General features: G+C 26.9%; 6 protein-coding genes and 1 long non-coding RNA gene across 13 annotated transcripts; 4 read left to right on the top strand and 3 right to left on the bottom strand.

Moving 5' to 3' along the window:
* The first annotated feature begins 813 nt into the window (after positions 1 to 813).
* On the top strand, positions 814 to 2064 carry LOC117232887. The gene is made up of 2 exons (XM_033492638.1): positions 814 to 1158; positions 1228 to 2064. The coding sequence occupies exons 1-2, from the start codon at positions 871 to 873 to the stop codon at positions 1726 to 1728; spliced, it is 789 nt and encodes a 262-aa protein (XP_033348529.1). The 5' UTR covers positions 814 to 870; the 3' UTR covers positions 1729 to 2064.
* Positions 2065 to 2874: 810 nt separating this feature from the next.
* On the top strand, positions 2875 to 7328 carry LOC117230921 (Y+L amino acid transporter 2). 5 transcript variants are annotated; one of them, XM_033488866.1, is made up of 12 exons: positions 2875 to 3054; positions 3222 to 3381; positions 3681 to 3866; positions 4021 to 4243; positions 4330 to 4445; positions 4682 to 4807; positions 4977 to 5121; positions 5190 to 5313; positions 5388 to 5588; positions 5966 to 6115; positions 6409 to 6586; positions 6707 to 6784. In XM_033488866.1, exons 3-12 carry the CDS (start codon positions 3686 to 3688, stop codon positions 6766 to 6768), a joined length of 1506 nt encoding a protein of 501 aa, XP_033344757.1. In that variant the 5' UTR covers positions 2875 to 3054; positions 3222 to 3381; positions 3681 to 3685; the 3' UTR covers positions 6769 to 6784. The 5 variants fall into 5 exon arrangements, with proteins under 5 accessions (XP_033344757.1, XP_033344748.1, XP_033344740.1 ...); XM_033488849.1 differs by lacking the exon at positions 2875 to 3054 and adding an exon at positions 3060 to 3155; XM_033488876.1 differs by lacking the exon at positions 2875 to 3054 and adding an exon at positions 3076 to 3155 and having other exon boundaries at positions 3222 to 3257.
* A 225-nt stretch (positions 7329 to 7553) lies between these two features.
* Positions 7554 to 9655, bottom strand: LOC117230942 (V-type proton ATPase subunit F). Of its 2 annotated transcripts, none has more exons than XM_033488900.1 (6): positions 9611 to 9655; positions 9316 to 9375; positions 9168 to 9249; positions 8906 to 8988; positions 8479 to 8601; positions 7554 to 8060 (listed from the first exon to the last, which is right to left on the bottom strand). In XM_033488900.1, the coding sequence occupies exons 2-6, from the start codon at positions 9367 to 9369 to the stop codon at positions 8031 to 8033; spliced, it is 372 nt and encodes a 123-aa protein (XP_033344791.1). In that variant the 5' UTR covers positions 9370 to 9375; positions 9611 to 9655; the 3' UTR covers positions 7554 to 8030. The 2 variants fall into 2 exon arrangements, with proteins under 2 accessions (XP_033344791.1, XP_033344781.1); XM_033488890.1 differs by lacking the exon at positions 9611 to 9655 and adding an exon at positions 9466 to 9555.
* Positions 9656 to 9720: 65 nt separating this feature from the next.
* LOC117230905 lies at positions 9721 to 13690 on the top strand. Of its 2 annotated transcripts, XM_033488804.1 has the most exons (8): positions 9721 to 10106; positions 10192 to 10355; positions 10516 to 10729; positions 10907 to 11122; positions 11252 to 11460; positions 11559 to 11893; positions 11980 to 13272; positions 13360 to 13559. In XM_033488804.1, exons 3-8 carry the CDS (start codon positions 10595 to 10597, stop codon positions 13557 to 13559), a joined length of 2388 nt encoding a protein of 795 aa, XP_033344695.1. In that variant the 5' UTR covers positions 9721 to 10106; positions 10192 to 10355; positions 10516 to 10594. The 2 variants fall into 2 exon arrangements, with proteins under 2 accessions (XP_033344695.1, XP_033344702.1); XM_033488811.1 differs by having other exon boundaries at positions 9721 to 10355; positions 13360 to 13690.
* A 361-nt stretch (positions 13691 to 14051) lies between these two features.
* Positions 14052 to 14581, bottom strand: LOC117230947. The gene is made up of 2 exons (XR_004492890.1): positions 14504 to 14581; positions 14052 to 14405 (listed from the first exon to the last, which is right to left on the bottom strand). It is a non-coding gene; the product is annotated as an uncharacterized LOC117230947 (long non-coding RNA).
* A 1512-nt stretch (positions 14582 to 16093) lies between these two features.
* On the bottom strand, positions 16094 to 18736 carry LOC117230918 (aspartate--tRNA ligase, mitochondrial). The gene is made up of 10 exons (XM_033488825.1): positions 18637 to 18736; positions 18296 to 18544; positions 17845 to 18213; positions 17599 to 17775; positions 17347 to 17526; positions 17172 to 17279; positions 16899 to 17096; positions 16591 to 16803; positions 16346 to 16529; positions 16094 to 16272 (listed from the first exon to the last, which is right to left on the bottom strand). Exons 1-10 carry the CDS (start codon positions 18709 to 18711, stop codon positions 16112 to 16114), a joined length of 1914 nt encoding a protein of 637 aa, XP_033344716.1. The 5' UTR covers positions 18712 to 18736; the 3' UTR covers positions 16094 to 16111.
* A 333-nt stretch (positions 18737 to 19069) lies between these two features.
* On the top strand, positions 19070 to 20424 carry LOC117232127. Its single transcript, XM_033491303.1, has 2 exons — positions 19070 to 20023; positions 20135 to 20424. Exons 1-2 carry the CDS (start codon positions 19608 to 19610, stop codon positions 20355 to 20357), a joined length of 639 nt encoding a protein of 212 aa, XP_033347194.1. The 5' UTR covers positions 19070 to 19607; the 3' UTR covers positions 20358 to 20424.
* Positions 20425 to 20660: the final 236 nt, after the last annotated feature.

Here is a 20660-nt window from a genome sequence, read left to right as displayed (position 1 = left end):
ATTTGTGACACCCTCAAATGTCTGCCACTTACTCTTATAAAGTTCCATAATACTGAAAACTAAAGACTGTTTCAACTTTTGGCTTCGTTTGAAACGTTTAAAGTTTCACGTTCTTTTACACTTACACTGATAATTTTTCACGCTATAACTATTTGATTCATTTTTCGTCTAATTTTTATAATCTATAATTGTATTACATATTAAATATTATCATGTTTTGGCTGAAATCCTTGTCCTTTTATGGGCAAATTTAAACATAAATTCAACTACGAAGTTCTAGCATAACTGTTGTGCTTTTCCTTACAATTATTTTACTAGAAAGATCTTTCACCTTCTTCTCTCCTGGGATCAGATTTATTTAAAGTCAATCCAATGTCTGGTTTCTCGTCATTGTCGTTATCCCTAAAATTTCTACTATTTTTTTCCAAATAATTTCAAGTCGCTGTTTAATTATATATATATATACATGTATTGTTATTCGTATACATATGTACTTACTTTTACTGGTCACACGCAGCATATTTGTAAGTTCTTATTGTAATTGTTCGAAAGTGAAATTTTTTTGCATTACACATCGACGCTTAAAATCACCAATATGCAATTTACAATTTATATAATTTGTTCTATAGAAAAAACCTTACTTATCACCAAATTAAAATATAAAAATAATATTCAGTTTCCAGAATATCATAGAGAATTAAATATTATGCTATTTAAAAGACCTATAATCTATAATTGTATCTTCCGTATAAATTGAAATAATAATTTTACACTAGTTCCGAATAAAAAATAATAGTTTTATTTTCAGATATGGGTACAATTACCAATTACAACCGAACACCACAACTACCATGTATTTCATCGATCTTGATGTACGCACAGTGTCAAAATATTTTAACGAACAAGCAATTACGCATGAATTTGAATCCTATATCGATCAAATTGGAACAGTTATCGAATTTCCCGGCCAATATAGTGATTGAAAACGGTTTCAAGTGTATATATATGAAAATTCTTTTCGTAGATCATACGATTGTCACACCATGCTATATTCCAAATAGAATCATGTATTTCGAATTTGTTAAGTGCTTCCTCTGTGAGGAATTTCAACCGAAAGAATTGGTTAATTTTCTTACAACAAAATTTCTTACTGTCCAGGTGATTAGAATCTTGTTCATATGTATAATGAGCGAAATAATTTAAGAACGTATCAACTTTTGTAATTAGGTAATTGGCGTACGAATTATTGAACCCTCAATTTCTGACCGACCTGACCATGATAAATCGGTATCAAAATCATCTAAAGCAGTCACGAAAGAGGAATTTTTACTAGGAATTGCTAAATTTGATGTATCTGATCTTTTGAGAGGATTTTGGGAAGTAAAATTGACAAATGACTTGATTCATCCTTGCAACATATTTGCTACCAATATTGACTATACAGATGATGAGAGAAAGAAAATTTTGTGGAAGAATTCACCTCTTACTTCAGATACTTTTACATCGTACAGTACATCGATGAAAATTAAAATTCGTGCAACGTGTGATTTGCGAATAATTCAAAAGAAGATCATTCGACATGAAAATATATTCAATAGAATATTTTTCAATTTGAACGATTTGAAATTAGCTAATGATATTTTGAAAGATGTATCTCTTCATAATTCCAACTTACTGACCATTTACGAATCTTCAATAGAAGACAATAATTTAAAAGTAAAATTTTGAAGTATAATTGTAGTTTGATTTTCTTACCACTCTTTATATATTCTTCTATTGTCATACATACTTATCAGTTTTAGTTAGTTGATATGATTTTTTGATGTTATTTATGATACAGACACAGGGTATGTTGAAGCATATTTTAACGGGTTTCGCTATAGAAAATTGTGAAAAATCCTACATTTTTTTGGAAGGCTTGTCAAACGGATACTTGTTAAAAATTTGGGAAAAGGTGAAGAAACTCCCAATTCAACATAAATGCATTTATTATAATAGCAGTTATGTATTTTTTACACGACTTTATGAAGATTTCATACTTTTAGGCGGAATTATTCATATTAAATTGAGGTAAAAAAAAATTAACGTATGCTTGTTTATGAAATTATTTCGAAAATTTTATGTTACTTTCGTATTTGATTATCTTTCTTTAATTTACTTTTCATTCAGAATTTTTATGAGGTAATAGATAAATTTTCACTACATTATATTAAACACGTTTATTTTGTTTAAAGCGAATCCTTAGAAATGCAACTTCGCAAGTGCATTTTATATATTGGTAAAACGAAAGCAACAATTCAGTCAAATGTTATAAGGAAATTAGGATTGATGAATCTATCATTAACGATGAAATCTTTACATCAAACACATCTATTCCCAGAACCAGATGATATAAAAGCTTTTATTAATGATATTCGAAAAATATGTTCCACAAAATACATTCGTAAAAATATGGTATAAATTACTAATAATTATAACAATTATGAATGTAGGACTTAAAATTTGAAATTTGAATTGTTGTGATAACAAAACAGCACAAATTTTATTAAAATAACAATACAAATATCTACTTAATCTATTTAGAAAAAAGAACAGAAATTATATTAAAGGATGAATATGAAATATTGCTCGAAATTATTTTTGATTACAATTTGTAATTATGAACGTACATAGGTATATATTTAAATAAATGCATTCAACAGCACATTACTATAGTTATGATTATGCCGGTTACCTAATAACAACGGAATTTGTTATGTTAATACATCATTTTCTTTTTGTCATAATGATTTAGCAATAAATATGAAAAATTAAATTGTAAACGTTATACAATTATGTTAATATTATGTGATTTTAAAACAAATTGCATCAGATATCCCGTATTGATTGCTATTGAAATATGTATGTAACACGCAGAGTACAAATTCTACAGCTGTTAATATATCAGTCATGTTAAATAACAATTCAATTTTTACTTAAATACTTTTATAATATTTATCTTATTCAGAAAATTTAAACATAAAATTACACGAATCTTGCAAATCAACCTTTAAGGTACTGTAAAACACGTGTTCTCTTCAATAAATAACCTATATGTACTTTTGGTTCAATTAACAGATATTAAAACGAAATTTTTCGGATAAGCAATTAATGCTGTATTGTGTTAAAATTAATTATCATATATTTTTATAAATAAAATTAACAAACATTTTTACTTTTAGATCATGCTCGTCCAGAAAGGAATTCAGAAAATTGATGTATACAGATAATAATTAAAGTTTACATTTTATATTGCACATTGATTTATCAGTTTTCTTATATTAGAAGCAGAAATTTTAGTACTTTATTTTACTTAACTTCAAAAATTTAACTTTCATAAAGGTATACTAGTTTATACTAATAACATTGAAAATAACAATTTCATGAATTAAAAAAAAAGTATTTTCTTAATCTGTTGTTTTAACAATCTTTACGTATTTGTTACTAGTTTACAATACAAACATTCAGCATTAAATATTGTTAGAAATATAAAAATAATATTTCGGTAATATTTTACCTATATAAATATTAAATTAGAGCAAAATATAATTCATTATATGTATGATAGATTGATATTAATTTTTTAACACATATGTGCATATTATTCTTAATATTTTGCTTATTACATTTGTTTCATATAGGTAAAATGGTTTCTCAAATATTTGATGAATCTCCAAAAGGAATGCAATTAGTTAATTCAGATGATGAATCTCAGACTCATATACCAACTAATAAACAAGTTGGTGGTACTAATAAAGTACAAATGAAAAAACAGCTTGGCCTTTTAGAAGGAGTTGCAATTATTTTAGGAATTATATGTGGTTCAGGTATGAATTTATTGTGATTTATATATTATAGTACGTTCCAAATGTCTAATAATTTTCTAAAATTAATTTCTTATATCTTTGTCTAATTTGTAGTTACAAAACTTTACAAACTATAACTATAAATTATTAATAGAATTAATTATTCTGCTCGTAGGTATTTTCATTTCTCCAAAAGGTGTAATCATAGAAGTAGGAAGTGTTGGAGTTTCTTTAATTGTTTGGGTTTTATGCGGTTTACTTTCCATGGTGGGAGCATTATGCTATGCTGAATTGGGTACTTGCATACCTCGTAGTGGTGGAGATTATGCTTATATTTATGAGGCTTTTGGTGATTTACCTGCTTTTCTATATTTATGGGCAGCTAACTTAATTTTTGTGTAAGTTACATGCATAAAATTTTATCAGTGTTATTTATTGCCACAGGGGGAGTGGAGAAGAAATAATGTTATTTCTGCAATTTCAGACCAACTACAAATGCTATCATGGGATTAACTTTTGCTGAATATGTTTTAAAACCATTTTTTCCCAATTGTTCTATTCCAGATAATAGCGTACGTCTACTGGCAGCAGTTACTATTTGTAAGATGTTTTTCTTTGCACATAAAATGCAGCTATTTGTTTCTTCAGTCATATCATATCATTCATTTATACTATAGGCTTTTTGTTAAATTTTTAATTCTAATTTTATTTAATCATTCATAGATATTTGTAGCTCTGTATCATCATTATCTTTGCTCAAAGAATATTGTTTCTATAATATTTTTATGAAGCAATATGATTGATTTATCATTTCTATAATTTCAATGTTTTAACAGGTTTACTTACATTCGCAAATTGTTATGATGTTAAAGAAACATCTAAAATGCAAAATGTATTCATATTTGCTAAAGTTGGTGCATTAATAATTATAATTATTGCTGGGTTGGTTTGGATAATGTTAGGTAAGTATAATTTTAATATACGGCTAGGTATTAGTATTATTAAATCTTCAAAAAGGAACCAAACAGAATATAAATTTTTTTATTATGGACTCAATTTAAATAACTTTGCTCTTCTTAAAATTCTTCTTTTAATAATTAGCTATATGTATGTATTAATAATTTGTTTCAGGACATACAGAAAATTTTGAAAATGCCTTTGAAAATACAATCACCGATCCTAGCAAAATCGCAGTTGCCTTTTGTTCTGGTATATTTTCATATTCTGGATGGAATTACTTAAATTTTATGACTGAAGAATTGAAAGATCCTTATGTGTATGTAGTATAAAGTAATATAGGATCATTTTTTTTTTCAATAGTGAATAAATAATTTTATTTTACAGAAATTTACCACGAGCTATATACATATCACTACCTTTAGTTACTTTCATTTATGTGTTGGCAAATGTAGCTTATTTATCAGTTTTAACACCAACTGCAATGATTGCCTCTCATGCAATTGCTGTGGTTAGTATTATTTTCTATATGGTGATTTTATTGAAAAGATGTATAATTTAACTATTGAGACAAATTTTTATTAGACTTTTGGAGATCAACTTCTTGGTGTGATGGCATGGACAATACCTGTAATGGTAGCTATATGTGCATTTGGAGGATTAAGTGTTCATATTATGACATCGTCTCGAATGTGTTTTGTTGGTGCTAGGAACGGACATTTTCCTTCAATGTTAAGTCATATCAATATTTCGAGATTTACACCTACACCGGCCTTAGTTTTTCTTGTATGTATATACAGGGTGGTTAGTAACTGGTGGTACAAGCGGAAAAGGGGTGATTCTACGCGAAAAAAGAAGTCGAAAATATAGAATAAAAATTTTCTTTTTTTAATTTTTCCATCGAGATAACGATCTACAGTGAGATCCGTTATAACGTACCGCACGCGTACCGAGCGAAAATTCAAAGTCGATTTTCTCGAAAACAAAGCCTCAAACGAAAAATTTTTATTCTATATTTTCAACTTCTTTTTTTCGCGTAGAATCACCCCCTTTCCGCTTAGCTTTCCACCAGTTACCAACCACCCTGTATATGAAATATATATTGTATTACATATCCAAATTAATGTTCATTGAAATATAAATATTTCCTTTTTTATTTTTAGTGTATATTATCTTTAGTAATGCTGTGCACAAGTGATATTTTTGTATTGATTACATACTGCAGCATAGTCGAATCATTTTTTATAATGTTATCAGTATCTGGTGTTTTATGGCTTCGTTATAAACAGCCCAATATGAGTCGACCCATTAAAGTAAGTAATTAGATATTAGGTTGTCAAAAAAGTTTCTTTCGTTTTATAAAGAAATAATGGATGCACAACATTTTTCGTTTTATATTATTTTATCGAATTACGTATAATCCATTTTGTTCTATCAAAATAAAGATCACAACGTTCGACAGATTAGGATTCATGTTTGTATAAAGATGCGTTATTGTAAAAGACGTGTCTGCAAAAGAAAGACACTTTTCGGACAACCTAATAAATAGATATTACTTCAAACTCTCCAGAAATATTTTGATTAAAATTATAAATATATTTTTTAGATGCCTTTATGGATTCCTATCACGTTTGTATGCATATGTGCATTTTTAGTATTTTTTCCTTCCTACCAAAGACCATATGAAGTTGGAATAGGTGCCTTAATAACTTTATCTGGAATTCCAGCTTATTTTATTGGTGTTAGATGGAAAAATAAGCCACTATGGTTTCAACAACTTATTCGTACGTAATATCCATATAATATATTTATCATGTTATAAATCTTCCACAGACACATTTTTAATTATAATGTAATGTTAACTTTCTTGCATTTCAATAATTTTATGACATTTGCTTTTACAGTTGAAATTACTTATACCGTTCAAAAATTATTCATATCTGCCACCGAGGAACGGGATCATTGATTTACATAGTACGAATATTAAAACAGTTTGGTGTTGCATTGAATTTTGACATTTTGCTTTAATATACATGGTACTAATTTGCATATTGCTAACACCACATAACTGTGTTCTTGGTAAACAGAAGTTTACAGTGTATATGTAAGATAAACGCGAAATTGCTCTCTAGAGTGTAAGATTAATTATTTATATGTGTTATTTACATTGTATAATTAACAATTATTATTTATTTTGAGAAAATCTTAACCATTTTAATCTCTTACATATAGAATAATAATTTTGGTCTTCTAATAATCGCATAGTATTATATGCGAATATTGCTACAAAATCTATCTAGGAGTGATGATCTATTTTTACGAGTATTAATATACATATTTTCTAATCTTTATTTAATAAATTAAAAAAATAAACATTATTTGTATGAGTTAATCATTAAATTTAAATAATTGTGTTGAAGATATTAAGCATATTATTATTACACTGCAATGTATAGCAATGTAAACATACATGTTAAGATTTTATTAAATAATTTTAAAGTAATAATAATATGATATTTTTCAATACTTTCAAAGTAAAATATGATATATAATAATATTAATCATAGCTTCCATGATACAGATAATCCATAATAAAAAGTTTGATCAAAGTTTTTATAGTATTGTGATAAAATAATTTCAAAAATAAATTATATAGATAAAAGCTGATATCATTGTTTTTAATTGGAATTAGTAAAAAAATAATATGACAATAAAATTTTCTGTCTGTTAGAGAAGGACAAAATTTCAACACATTCAAATACATATATTCTAATTTTGTATCTCCTGTCATTTATCTGTTTAAATATTCATTAAATACATGAAATAACAACTTATTAGTAAATAATATACATTCATGCACATTAATTTTCTATTACATACATTAATGAAACTGATATTTTTGCTGTCTTGTAATGAGCTTTAAATACATTGTTGTTTATTATATTTATTTACATAATCAAAAAATTCATATAAGCAACGTCTTAGTAGAATATGCTTCTTTTGTTTAACAATGATTTAAAATTTAAATATTACCAGATGTCTGCACAGAACAAGATTTATACACACATTGTATAAAGAAATTGAAAAATTGGTAAATTTTTGAGATGTAAATAATGGAATGTTATACATATTTCTATTTTTTCTATGTAATCTATAATGTCAGAACAGCCATTACATACAGATATTAACAAATACCAAAGAGGTCGTCAAATCTTTTTTATACACAGATTAATGTATATCTTCTGGATTAAACATTCCCTGTAAAGTAAAATTAGAATATCTAATTAATTGGTAAATTTAAAGTAGGTATGGTAAGTGGTTTATATGGATATTGTTTTTAACATAAAACAAAATTTTTGCAATAAAATACTATTTATAGATCAATTTATTGATCTATAGTTAGACTATTTATAGAATAAAATACTATTTATAAATAATCAAATATATAATTACAAAGTTATAGCAAATTGATAGTTTCTCTTTAAATAAGTTTACTTTATGTATAATGTTTAATACATATAATGTTAAAATACATATATTTTTTCATAATATTAGTATAAAAATAAAATATTACGATCATTATCCATAATTATATACAGTGTATGAAGAATTGATAAAAAATAAATAAATGTGATGATTATTTTTATACTAATAATTATAAGTACTACAATCTTACCTTAGCACGCCTTAAAATAGAATCCTTACTGGCATCATATGGATGGTCTTTACTTGGAATTTCTAATACTGAAGGTATGGGTTGTGTGTGGCTATCAATTACGTGACGAATCATTTCAGCAACCTTAAAAATACATTATCAAAGATATATCAATATAATCATGTTATTTAATAATAATTTACTAATAAATATGACTTTAGTTGAATATTATATACAACAAAATTTTAATTCTATTAATTACAAAGCATAGATAATCTTATTAATAAATTGTATTTATTAAAACTTTATTTTTCAAAGAATATTTTTTCTTATTCTTTATTTTATATAAAGAGTATATAAAAATATCACTCCTATTTACATTATTAAAATACACCACATTTATTTTTTAGAATCTTATTGTTATTTTAAGGATAGATATAATACTTACATTTTGATTTATAAGTATAATATCAATATCATCTCGTTTAATGAAACGTTTAAACGTATCTTCTATGTCACTTACAGCTGTATCTGTAAAGAAATATGTAAATGCTACAGATTTAAGAAACTTTTAAATAATAACAATTCGCTTGATAAACATTTTAATACGAAGTATAGAATATTTGAGTACAATATTTGAATACAAGCACAGAAAAATATAGATTTCCATATTTGATTTTTTTTTAATTGAAATTTGGTTACATACATACTTTTATCTACGACCATAAAATTGGGTTGTCGATGTTTATTAATTTCACCAACCCCGCCCAAAAGAAATCCAACACAAGTATCCTAAAAATGAAACTTTTATATATATACTTTGTATATGAAATAAACTTAAATATACATTTCAATTACCTCGTCTCCGATCACAGCAAGAAGTTTCCCTTTCCCCGCTGAATGTAAAGCCATTATTATCGATAAATGAAGAATAACAGAGCAAATTTAAAAGAATAATTGTTAATTTAACAAATCTTGACGATACATCAGCTGACAAGTCACACCTACGTGCTTAAGCTATGTACTAGAATATCACGTGTCAAACTTGTCCAATCGAAATAGTACAGTAAATGGAAGGGAGGGAGGAGTACTGATCAACTTTAAAAACAGCAAATTCTGAAATAGGTTGGCATTTGGCATACTATATACCTACATATGTACGTACCAGTGTAGCCAGATATCCATCATTCCTTTATGTCTTTCCTACGTTATCGATCGAAAAAGGATGTAAATGTAATACATGATAGTAGATAGTATGCACTGAAAGATAATTTCTAAACGTGCAAACTTATAAGATACTGTTTTACATATATCAAACTTTTCTACTTATCAAGCTAAGTTTTCAGTAAAATGGTTCTTTTTACCATTTCATTCACTAGCGTACGAGGATAAAAACATATAAATTTATTAAAATGAAATTAGAAGAATATATTGATAAAAAATTCAACCGAAACATATGACAACTTTAGTTAGATAGTTTCTCTATGCGCGCAACGCGTAATGTCTAGGGTTATGTTTCTGTATGTGTTAGAGCACACATTAGTGCTATGTGTATTTGATACTAATTATATATGTAAATTGAAAGACGGGAAATTGTATTAAATTGTATAGTTTTATGCATTGTTTTTCGTTGTATTAAATATGTAGAAGTACGAAAACAAGTTATCATTAAAGACATTTCTACAAAACTCGATATACGACTCCACCATTATTATTACTAATTATGTTATTTAGGTTATTATGTTATGGAACTTATAAAGTCGTTAAATAGTTGTGTATTTTCGTTATTGAACACAACGATAAATATGCAAACTCATAATATATATATCAGTTTGTGTTAAATGTAAAAAGGAGTGTGCTGGCTAATTATCGTTTGCTGTTAATAAAATCTCTAACTTGTAAGTCATGATTATTACAATGAGCATAACCCTAAGTAAATATCTGTATTGATAATTTAGACGTGTTTTCTTATGCATGAAATGACTTCTATAATATTTGATCCTTAATTAAGTAGCATAAATATATTTTTTAATATGTATTTTCAATATTGTATTTTAGGAATTACATTTTCTTAACATATGTACTTGTTAGCTGAGATAGTATAATTACCAGTTAATATACAAAACGGTAAAAAAAAATGTCATTTGTGAATGATGTTAATATCTACAAAAAAATGGTTTCTCAAGAGATCATACAAAAACCATGTACTATAAATGAAACTTCAGCAGAATTTATGGTTCTACCCAAATGTGAACACTCGGAAGAAACATTGGTAATAAAATAATTAATATTTCAACAAATATATATCTTATATTATTACATATTCTTTGTCTATTTTATACTTTGTATATTTTTATATACTTTTCTACGTACTACATCTTATATATATATATATATATCTTACATATTTTCAATTTATTTTATTATTAATTATCAATATTATGTATAGATTGTTGGTGAGGAAATAATTGTAGATGAAAACATAGATATTAATCAAATGTCAGAGGAAGTAATTTGTAAACAGAAAGATACTTCTGAATATTTTGAAGAAAGTATGAATACAACAATGTCTGTTGAATATGCGGAAGATGCTATATCATTATCTGGAGAAAATACACCTAGACAAAAGTGGCTTTCAAATGATGTCAATAAGGAAGAATTGTTGGTAAATATTAAATGTTTAAAATTTTATGATAAAAGATCAGAATACATTGAAGTGATAAAAGCAAAATAATGAAATCGGTAAATTCTTCTTTTATTTTAGTATGTTTTGTTAATTAATACGATGTGATAGCTTTCAGAATCAGAGGAAAGTGAAGCAGAAACATATAATAAAGTAATAATTGATGATCAAGATGGAGATGAAGAAACAATAGCCACATTTGTAACTGCCGCTGGTCAACAATTAGCATTATATGCGGTTGAAGATTCAGATGAAATTTTTGCTGTAGCAGTTTATGATGAATCTGGTGAACCACCAACAAATTTTCAATTTCTCATGAAGTATGTATATTTATGCATATATTACATATCAGATACAGTTAATAACAGACGTAATTCAATAATTACATGTGAAAATAATAAAATGATCATATTTACAGATCAGATGTTGAAAGATTAATAGGAGAAGGCGCAGTTAGAACTGTTAAAAAACCAACACAGATAAAAAGACAATTATTGACTACTGAGTCACCAATATTTTTTCCTAAAAGTGAACCGATAAATGATATGTCAATGGATAATGAAAATAAAATCATGTCAAATGAAAATGAAAGGATACAAGAAAAAGAATATATATTGGAAGAAAATTCAAATTTAATGAAACATTCTAACTTAAATTTAGGTACAAAACGAGTTTCTAACATTATATATGCAACAGATGAAAAACAACCAGATGTAACATATTTAATGATGGATGATTGTTCTGCAAATATGGGTATGTATCTAAAACTGGTAATTATTAAATAATATCTTGATATAATGAAATTTCAAATATTACAAAAATATCTAAATTTTTAACAGATAATTCTGAAGAATATCAGGAAGATGATAAAAGTGATAGTGAACTTGTAGAACAATCAACTGTGCAATACATCTTATTCGAAGGTGATCAATCTGATTCTGAACTAACATTCGATGAAATTCACAAAACTCTTCAAAATTTGAAAGCAAATGCAGCAAAAAAGCAAATGAATAAAAAGATCATTAACAGAGATCAAAATAACTTTGGAAATCTCAAAGAAACGGAATATGAAACTTCAGTGTATCAAAATTCTAATGTGTCTAATAAGATGTCTAATAGTTTAACAAAGAGAAAATTCAATCTGTTAGATAGTCAACAGGAATTATTGGAGACATTAGCAAATTCATCAGCAGATTTAATGCCAAGTAGTACAAATTTAGATATATCAAATGGTTCGATTGAATATACGTCACCCGAGTCGTCACAAATACAGTACAAAACTAAGCGATCCCGGAAACAACAATTAATTTCTGTAAATCGCGAAGATTCTGAAATTATTATACAACCAGCATCTCTTGTAACTGAAGAAGACAATAATGTTAGAAAAAGAGTAAGACGAAATAAAAGAGTAGCTCATTCTAGATATCGTCAAAGAAATACCGACTCGAAAAGAATGAAAAAGGTCAAGCGAAAAGAAGTTGAAATTATTGAAATTGATATTGATGAAGAAGAAAGTATCCTGCAGTCAGAACGGGATGTTGTTGAAATAACTATAGATGATAGTAAAGATAAATATTCTAGCGATAAAGAAAATGAAATTATAATGGTTGGAGATTCCGATGACGAATCTCAACAATCCAATTCAAAAGCAATTTTATTACAATGTCAACATTGTTTAAGAAATTTTAGACAACAAAGAGCTCTAGAAACTCATTTGCGAGTTTGTTCGAAATCACCCTCTAATACAATACGGTTTAATGAACAGAAATTGAAACATGCAAATGGAACGACTGAAGATACTGTTAAAAAACAATACGCTTGTAAAATATGTCAACAAAAATTCGATGTAGTGGTAGCGTTAGCCCGTCATGTACGTTCAGAACATTCTCAAAGAAAAAAACGTAGATTTAGTAAACTATCAGTCGAACGACCATCCATAGAAATTAAAGAAAAGAAGGAACACATTGAGCCAAAAAAACAGACTATAATTAAAAAGATTAAAAGGAAAAGAAATCAAAGACCAAAATGCACCTGGGAGGTAAAAAAATTAAGTTGTTCTGATTGTGGAAGGTGGTTTCCCAGTGCTGCTTTATTAAGAGCACATTGTTTACAACATGGAACAAAAAAATCTGGTATGTTATTTTTAATAATTATTTTATTGATATATGTATAATAATTCATTATGAGAACATTAAATAACTGAAAAATATTTATTACAGAACAACAAATACGCAGATGTCAGATATGTAAGAAATTAATTAGATCTAGATTACTTTTTGTACAACATTTGAAGAAACATAGAAATTTACAAAAAAATATAAAATCCGTACCGAATATTCAAAAGAAGTTACACACAACTAGGTCAGTGACAAGTAAAATTACTGCACTCAGAAAACGGGGACGTTCACGAAAACTTTGATCTCTTCAAATATCAACACATGAAATTTGTAGAAATTGGTGATATATGACAGATACTGTTGCTATTTCTTCTAATGTGAAATATGTATAATAATATGTTCATACTTCCAATAAAAATTGGAAATATTTATATGTTCATTAAAGAAATATCTTACAATTACATTAGATACCTAGTTAAATGTATATATCATTTAGATATACCATGTATATTATGTATAATTTAACTATATATTATAACATTTGCAGCTTAACTTTTACATTGACTAAAAGATTGATTTTACCCAGTTTTTTTGATTATGCAACTCTTTAAGAAACATCAAGTGCCGAAAATTAATTAAATTTAAGCAAAATGTTGAAACATATATTATTATATGAATAAAATGCTTAAACTAAATTACATAGGTCAGTTTTTCTTTACAAATTTAACCAAGGATGATTTATCATATTTAAACAATATTATTGATTACTGTAAATAAAATAACTGTATTGAAAGTATATATATTCAATTTTATTTGGATCATAGACTCGAATAGAGTAAACATGTTTATACATTTTTTTAACCTTAAGAAAAGCAGAATACCAAAGTTTGAGTATTTACTTTGATTACAGATGAATGAAACGTATGAGATTTTCTTATAAAATTAATGTCATAAAGTAATATACATATAAATGTTCATATACACTACTACCCGCTTAATGTACGTTGGTTGGGTTCACGTGGTGAATATTATCTAGAAAGGTGTATCCCAGGAATTGCTTTTTTCAGTACGTTCAGCTCAGTTTGCATTGGGAGCGAGAGTGAGACATATTTACGGCAAATGAACATACTCGCTTTGGAGAAGCAGTCCTAAGAATTGATGAAGGTGATTACAAGAACATTAATCGAGGTAAAATATAAGTGAGTGAATATAAGAATATGTCCAAAATATGGCAAAAAAAGCGAACATTAAGTAGGAATTATTATAATACGAAGATCACTGATGAGTATGGGAGGAATTTAGCCAAAAATACGCTTCACAAATTATCACCTCTAGTGATCAAACGATCGAACTATATGCACAGTTCTTCCTACGATGTTTTTGACGGGAGGAATGTGCGTATGCATAGCAAGAGGTGAAAATGTATGTTAGTATCAGATCGTACGGAACTGACCAAAAATACGCTCTATTGCGAACTCTTATCACCGATGAATCAATGCTCTTATAGGTTTTGATCGTCATTTTCAATTTTCGTATGAGAGGAATTGTTTTAGATCTATCGATTAATTAACGGAATGAAATTATTATAAAAGTACGCGATTACACAAATTGTTATACAGAAAATTACGAACTCATTGTAGAATTATACAATTCTTATAAACTTACAGATTGAATTGAATAAAATAATTTTATTTTGCAAATGAATAAAATCCTCAAATCCTTTCCAATAAGTTTCCAAAAGTTTAACGAACAAGTTATAAAAAACGACGAAAGAGTTTGAGAAAATTGATAAGTTTTGATAAATATTAAGAGAATAAAACAACATAAGAGGTATTTCGAATCTTTTCAAATTCTTGAAAACAGGTAATTTTCTAAGGACATATGAGAATAAAAAATTTATCGGCTAAAATAGCGATTTTGTATCAGGAAAACATGGTAATAGGAAGTGGTACAATTCGAAAATAACATTACATTCCAGAAATTTTTTAGATTATATTTTTGGGTTCTTGAAAAAATATTTCATCAAAATCTCGATTTTATAACAGGAGAATATAATATTATAAGAGGCAGCACTATTTCAATAATACTTGGAATTTGACATCACATCTCGGAATTTTTGAAAACTATTTCGCGGTCGTTTGTTATACTATACCTCTTAAAGTTCCACGCGTTCTTAAATATTTCCCGATTGCATTTTTTGATTTTTTGTTTTTATGGAATTGGAGAGTGACAAGGACAAACAACAAGATTGTAAAATGTTGTTAAACTACGGTCTGATTTATTGAAACTATTTCTAAATACATTCATATAATTATCTTACAACAAATAATCTCATTTTTTATTGTACTGTATAATCATTTCTAATAATCGTTGTTGCCAGTTGTATCCTTAGTATCCTTATTGTTATTTCTACAATACAAAGGAAAGGAATTTACTTCTAATATTTCATTAAGTCTTCAAGTAATTTTTATATTTTTTTACTCTTATCCTTCGCCGATCGTCAATACGAATTTCCCTTCTCGTCGTACATATGCACATTTCTTTCACCCAGAGCATCGGAAAAGAAATGTGCATATAGTTCGGGCACTGACCACTAGAGGCCCTTATCCTTAGTTCACATTGTTTGATTGACTTTGTTAATATTACATTAGTGTTCTCCCTTTTCACTTCTGCTGTAATGACATAGATTTTATAAGTATAACGATTTTTAAACAAATAAAAATATCGGATATATTTTATAAAATATACAAAAATTATTGAATAATACTTTTTGAAGTGAATATGACCAGCTAGCCTCTTATAAATATTTTTACAATAGAGTAAAAAATACAAAAGATACTTCTTGAATATTGTTTTATTTGTCTACCGTCTGTATGTTATAGAATCTTTTTATTTCCTCAGAAATGGGAACCGGAGCTCCTGACATTAAATCTCGACCTGTAGTAGTTTTTGGAAATGCTATCACATCTTTTATATTTTTTGTGTTACAGAGCAAACACATTAAACGGTCCAATCCTAAAAATCCAATTTATTTGTTATGATACTCCATTGTCGGATATAGTTAATATTTGAACTAAAAGTAAAATACCTATAGCAATTCCACCATGAGGTGGAGCACCAGATTCTAAAGCATCAAGTACATGCATTAAGTGTGTTTCATCTATATTTAGCATCTTAAATAGTTGTTTTTGTAATTTTGAGTCATGGATTCGTATCGATCCTCCTGCGATCTCGAAACCATTCATAACCAAATCATAATGCAATCCTCTAACCTATAAAAGTATTTCACTTATTAAAATACGATTACGCTTATTAATTAATTAACATGGGTACCTTCAGTGGATTGTTCATAAGATATTGCATATCATCTGGATGAGGTTGCGTGAATGGATGATGCATAGTTTCTAATGAATTTGTTTCAGTATTAAACGAAAATAAAGGGAAATCAGTGATCCATAATAATTCATTCCTACTAGTAAAGATTTCTTGATCTTCACTTTCTAAAAACTTTGTAAATTCAAGACGTACTTTTCCTAATAGTGATTGCTGTAATTTTAAGTTTGATATTAATATATATAACTGCCTGATGTTAATGTATCATTAATAAATGTAGAAAATATAATTAACAGATTAATATTTACCGTGTTTACTTTTTCTCCACAAGCTAAAAACAGTACATCTCCTTTTTTTAAATTTAACTTTTGTTGTACATTTCCATCAATAATATTTGTTATTACTGGCGATTTGTTAGGTATCTTTGTTTGTATTAATTTCACAGAAGGGAAATAAGTACACTGTAGTTCAGATATAGTATCTTTGATAGATTTTGTAAGAAAATCCTAGGGTATACAAAATATGTTATAAATATAAAAATACCAAAAATCAAGGAAAATATAAATAACTTGTAAACATACATGTTTTTGGGAAAAAACTAGAGCATAAACTTCACGGTGTTCATTTTGTTCCATTTTTAAACTTTGTTCTAATACTGAATGATCAATTAATTCCGTCAGTCTACAAAGCTGAAATATTAATACTATTTTTGAAATTATTCTTCGAATTTAAATTAGAAGCATATTTAAATCTTACTTGTTGTGGTATTCGTAAATCTGGTTTGTCTGTACCATATAATTCCATTGCATCCTCGTATTTTAAGTGTTTAAAAGGAATAGTTAATTCTCCTGATTCTTGAGGCCAAGAATATGCTAATAAGTTTTCAATTAACATCATTATTCCTTCACAATCAACGAATGACATTTCAATATCCAGCTGTGTAATAACATATCTATGAGTACTAAATGATTTTATATAGGATATATATCTGCAAGTCAAAAATTATACCTGTGTAAATTCAGGTTGTCTATCATGTCTAGGCTTTTCATTCCTGTAACATCTTGCAACTTGAAAATATCTATCAAAGCCACCAACCATTAATAATTGTTTAAATTGTTGGGGACTCTGTACTAATGAATAAAATTGATCCAAGAGTTTTGTTGGGACTATAAATTCATGTGCTCCCTATGTTAAAAAAAAGAAGGTTTAAATATCTTGGCCATAATGTTTTTAGTACCATTCTGATATACATACTTCAGGAGTATTTTTAAATAATGTTGGAGTTTCAATATCGACAAAATTGCATTCTTTAATTAGGTATTCTCTCATCTTCATTATCACTTCTGAACGTAATCTTAAATTCTTTTGTAATTCAGGATATCTTAATGATATGTATCTATACTTCATTTGTACGTTTTCATTTGCCTTATTATAGTCTCTAATAATAAATGGAATATTTAAACTTGCTATGTTTAAAACTTTCAAGGATTTTATTTCTACTTCAATATCTCCAGTTCCCATGCACTTATTCTTTTGACCCTCTGGTCTTTTTAATACTCTACCTTCTATGCTCAATATACTTTCAAAGGTCAAATTCCTAGCCATTTCTTGTAAGTCCTTTCTCTAACATAACAGATAGTTTATTTTTAATATCAATATATATACATATAGTATACTTTATTGGAATTTATATCCTTTAACTCACATGTGTAGGTATAATAAATTGAGTAGAACCATAAGAATCTCTCAATACCAAAAATTTGTCAGCTCTTAAAAATTCTAACCACCCACATAATTGAACATTCTCTCCTACATTTTGTAGTCTTAGTTCACCACATGTATGAGATCTTGAAACAAATTTATTAACTGGTTGCACATTTTCTTTTATTCTTTGTTGTTTACCAGCTAAATTATGTGTATAATTTATACACATTAAAGAATGTTTTGTTATAAGCTAAAAAATTTTATATTAAAATATTTATAAATATTTTCATTTTTATATAAATTAAAATATATTCTATGAACTTAATAAATATTTGCACTCACTTTTTGATGATATAGACGATTCATAAATAAAAAGTTAAAAAATGGCATTTTTGATACGATACAATTACGAAGCATTTTTATAATAAACAAAAATATGCGGTTTATAAATATATATATTGTAATGAAAAATATTTTTTTTTCTAAACTTTTTCTACTTTATTTTTATTGTTACATATCCATATAAATATTAGTTTTTGTTGTTTTATATCTGAAAATTAATTATTGAATATACATAGTTTTCATAAAAATACTATGCCTTTTGCGTTTATCAGAAGAAAGTTAGTAAAGAAAGCAGATAGTAAAATAGCCTATGAAATATATGAAACATAGAGTTAAAGATTTACAGAAAGTATCTGCTAGATCACAGCGTTCTATGGCTAGTGACAATAGCGTAACAAATACCGAGTTAGTGAGTAGCAAACGACCGATTTGTAAAGGCTACCTTACAACTTACGACATTAAAAGCTTTACATCTTACATCTATATGACTGTGTTTTTGATAGACTCAATACAATTACTTATTTATACATACATATAAAATAAACACACTTGTTTCACACCTACAATCAAATAAAATCATACAGCAATGTGCGACGATGAGCAAAAGAGGAAAGTATCTATTTATTCGTAGGATAGGTTAAAAGGAATAGGTAGTAGGAAATCTAGTAGAAAGAAAGCTGAGGAACTAAAAAGATATAAAGGATATAATTAGGAAAGATATAATTATAGAAGTTCATAAATTAATACCCTTAATTAGTTTTTTTTACTAATAAAAATTTGTTCGATCTATGGATACGTGGCGACCTTCAGCGTGATCAGAAGTAACCAATTAGACTTGCACTATTTATCTAGCCATCTTTCCCTAGAAACATTGTTTTCATCATCAATCAGTGTTTGGATATATTAAGACAATTACAATACATTAAAGTCTGTACTTACGTTTTCAAGCAATATTTTAATTAAATATAAAAATGAATAATCCTAAAGAAAGAAAAGCTACAGCAGCAAAAACTATAAAGCAAAAGAATAATGAAAGTAAAGCAACAAGTAGCAAGATGATAACAGTAAACCAACAAAAAGCGAAATCAAATAAACTGTGGACTAATAATGATAAAAAAATATTGTTAGAAGGTTTAAAAAAATATGGGGCCGAAAATGTTGAAGCTATATCAAAAATGTTGCCAAACATGTCTTTTGAAGATATTAAATGGAAAATAGCTGAATATTCTGAAATGGCAGAATATTTATATGAACATGAACTAATAAACAACTGGATGAATTGTGGAATGTTTGAACCTGGGGATAGTCTCATCCCAGAAGCATTATTATTTATACATTTATTTGAAAAGCATCCATCTCCTTCAGAAGCAGAAGGTTTTAATTTCAGGTATATATGAATAGTTTTATTTATTGATAATAAGTTATTGACTACTTTATAACAGTTTATATATAATATTAATAAACTCTGTTTATTGATAATTGTACGTAATTATTGTAGAGCAATATATAATTTTCTTTATCGCTCCTGCCTGGGACCAGTATCATACTTTGATCTATCACCAAAAGATAGAGATTTACTGTGTATTTTGCTATCAAGACTAGAACGCAAGATATGGCCAAAATGTGAGAAAGATATCTGGGAATATGTTGGTAATACTTACAATAAAAGACATATTAAAAAAGTATATCCAGGAAAAAGGGTCCCAGGTCAACTTTTATAATATCATAGTTATAGTTTTTTTATACATTCATGTGTAATGATAATATTTAATAAATATTAATAATGTGGAGGTGCTTGAAGTTTGGATACATTTTCTGCTGTGATAGAAAAAAATTTTCTTTATTTATATATAACATAAGCAAGTACAAATTTTTATCCAATAGAGTAAATTGATTTATTTTATGTGACAGAAATCTATTGTCTTAAAAATGTATTAAAGATTACCTCATGTAAGTTATATATATAGAATAAAATAAATGTTTATTTTAAGAGATGTTATTTTGTATTGTAAATAATTATAACC

This window comes from Bombus vosnesenskii, unplaced genomic scaffold, assembly GCF_011952255.1.
Source record: "Bombus vosnesenskii isolate JDL3184/JDL3185 unplaced genomic scaffold, Bvos_JDL3184-5_v1.1 scf7180000013263, whole genome shotgun sequence".
NCBI lineage: Eukaryota > Metazoa > Arthropoda > Insecta > Hymenoptera > Apidae > Bombus > Bombus vosnesenskii.
Note: the sequence above shows the minus strand (reverse complement) of the source record. Positions and strands in the feature narration are given on the sequence as shown.

Coding starts and splice junctions, on each gene's coding strand:
- LOC117230942 (XM_033488900.1), bottom strand. CDS start 9,369: ATGGCTTTACATTCAGCGGGGAAAGGGAAACTTCTTGCTGTGATCGGA. Junction 8,602..8,905: donor TTATACTTATAAATCAAAAT/GTAAGTATTATA, acceptor TGTATTTTTAAG/GTTGCTGAAATGATTCGTCA. Junction 8,061..8,478: donor CTATTTTAAGGCGTGCTAAG/GTAAGATTGTAG, acceptor TTTACTTTACAG/GGAATGTTTAATCCAGAAGA.
- LOC117230921 (XM_033488839.1), top strand. CDS start 3,686: ATGGTTTCTCAAATATTTGATGAATCTCCAAAAGGAATGCAATTAGTT. Junction 5,122..5,189: donor GAATTGAAAGATCCTTATGT/GTATGTAGTATA, acceptor TTTATTTTACAG/AAATTTACCACGAGCTATAT. Junction 5,589..5,965: donor CACCGGCCTTAGTTTTTCTT/GTATGTATATAC, acceptor TTTTATTTTTAG/TGTATATTATCTTTAGTAAT.
- LOC117230905 (XM_033488811.1), top strand. CDS start 10,595: ATGTCATTTGTGAATGATGTTAATATCTACAAAAAAATGGTTTCTCAA. Junction 11,461..11,558: donor AATTTTCAATTTCTCATGAA/GTATGTATATTT, acceptor TCATATTTACAG/ATCAGATGTTGAAAGATTAA. Junction 13,273..13,359: donor ACATGGAACAAAAAAATCTG/GTATGTTATTTT, acceptor TATTTATTACAG/AACAACAAATACGCAGATGT.
- LOC117232887 (XM_033492638.1), top strand. CDS start 871: ATGTACGCACAGTGTCAAAATATTTTAACGAACAAGCAATTACGCATG. Junction 1,159..1,227: donor CAAAATTTCTTACTGTCCAG/GTGATTAGAATC, acceptor TTTTGTAATTAG/GTAATTGGCGTACGAATTAT.
- LOC117230918 (XM_033488825.1), bottom strand. CDS start 18,711: ATGCTTCGTAATTGTATCGTATCAAAAATGCCATTTTTTAACTTTTTA. Junction 17,776..17,844: donor TATTTAAAAATACTCCTGAA/GTATGTATATCA, acceptor TTTTTAACATAG/GGAGCACATGAATTTATAGT. Junction 16,273..16,345: donor TCATGGTGGAATTGCTATAG/GTATTTTACTTT, acceptor TTGGATTTTTAG/GATTGGACCGTTTAATGTGT.
- LOC117232127 (XM_033491303.1), top strand. CDS start 19,608: ATGAATAATCCTAAAGAAAGAAAAGCTACAGCAGCAAAAACTATAAAG. Junction 20,024..20,134: donor GCAGAAGGTTTTAATTTCAG/GTATATATGAAT, acceptor TAATTATTGTAG/AGCAATATATAATTTTCTTT.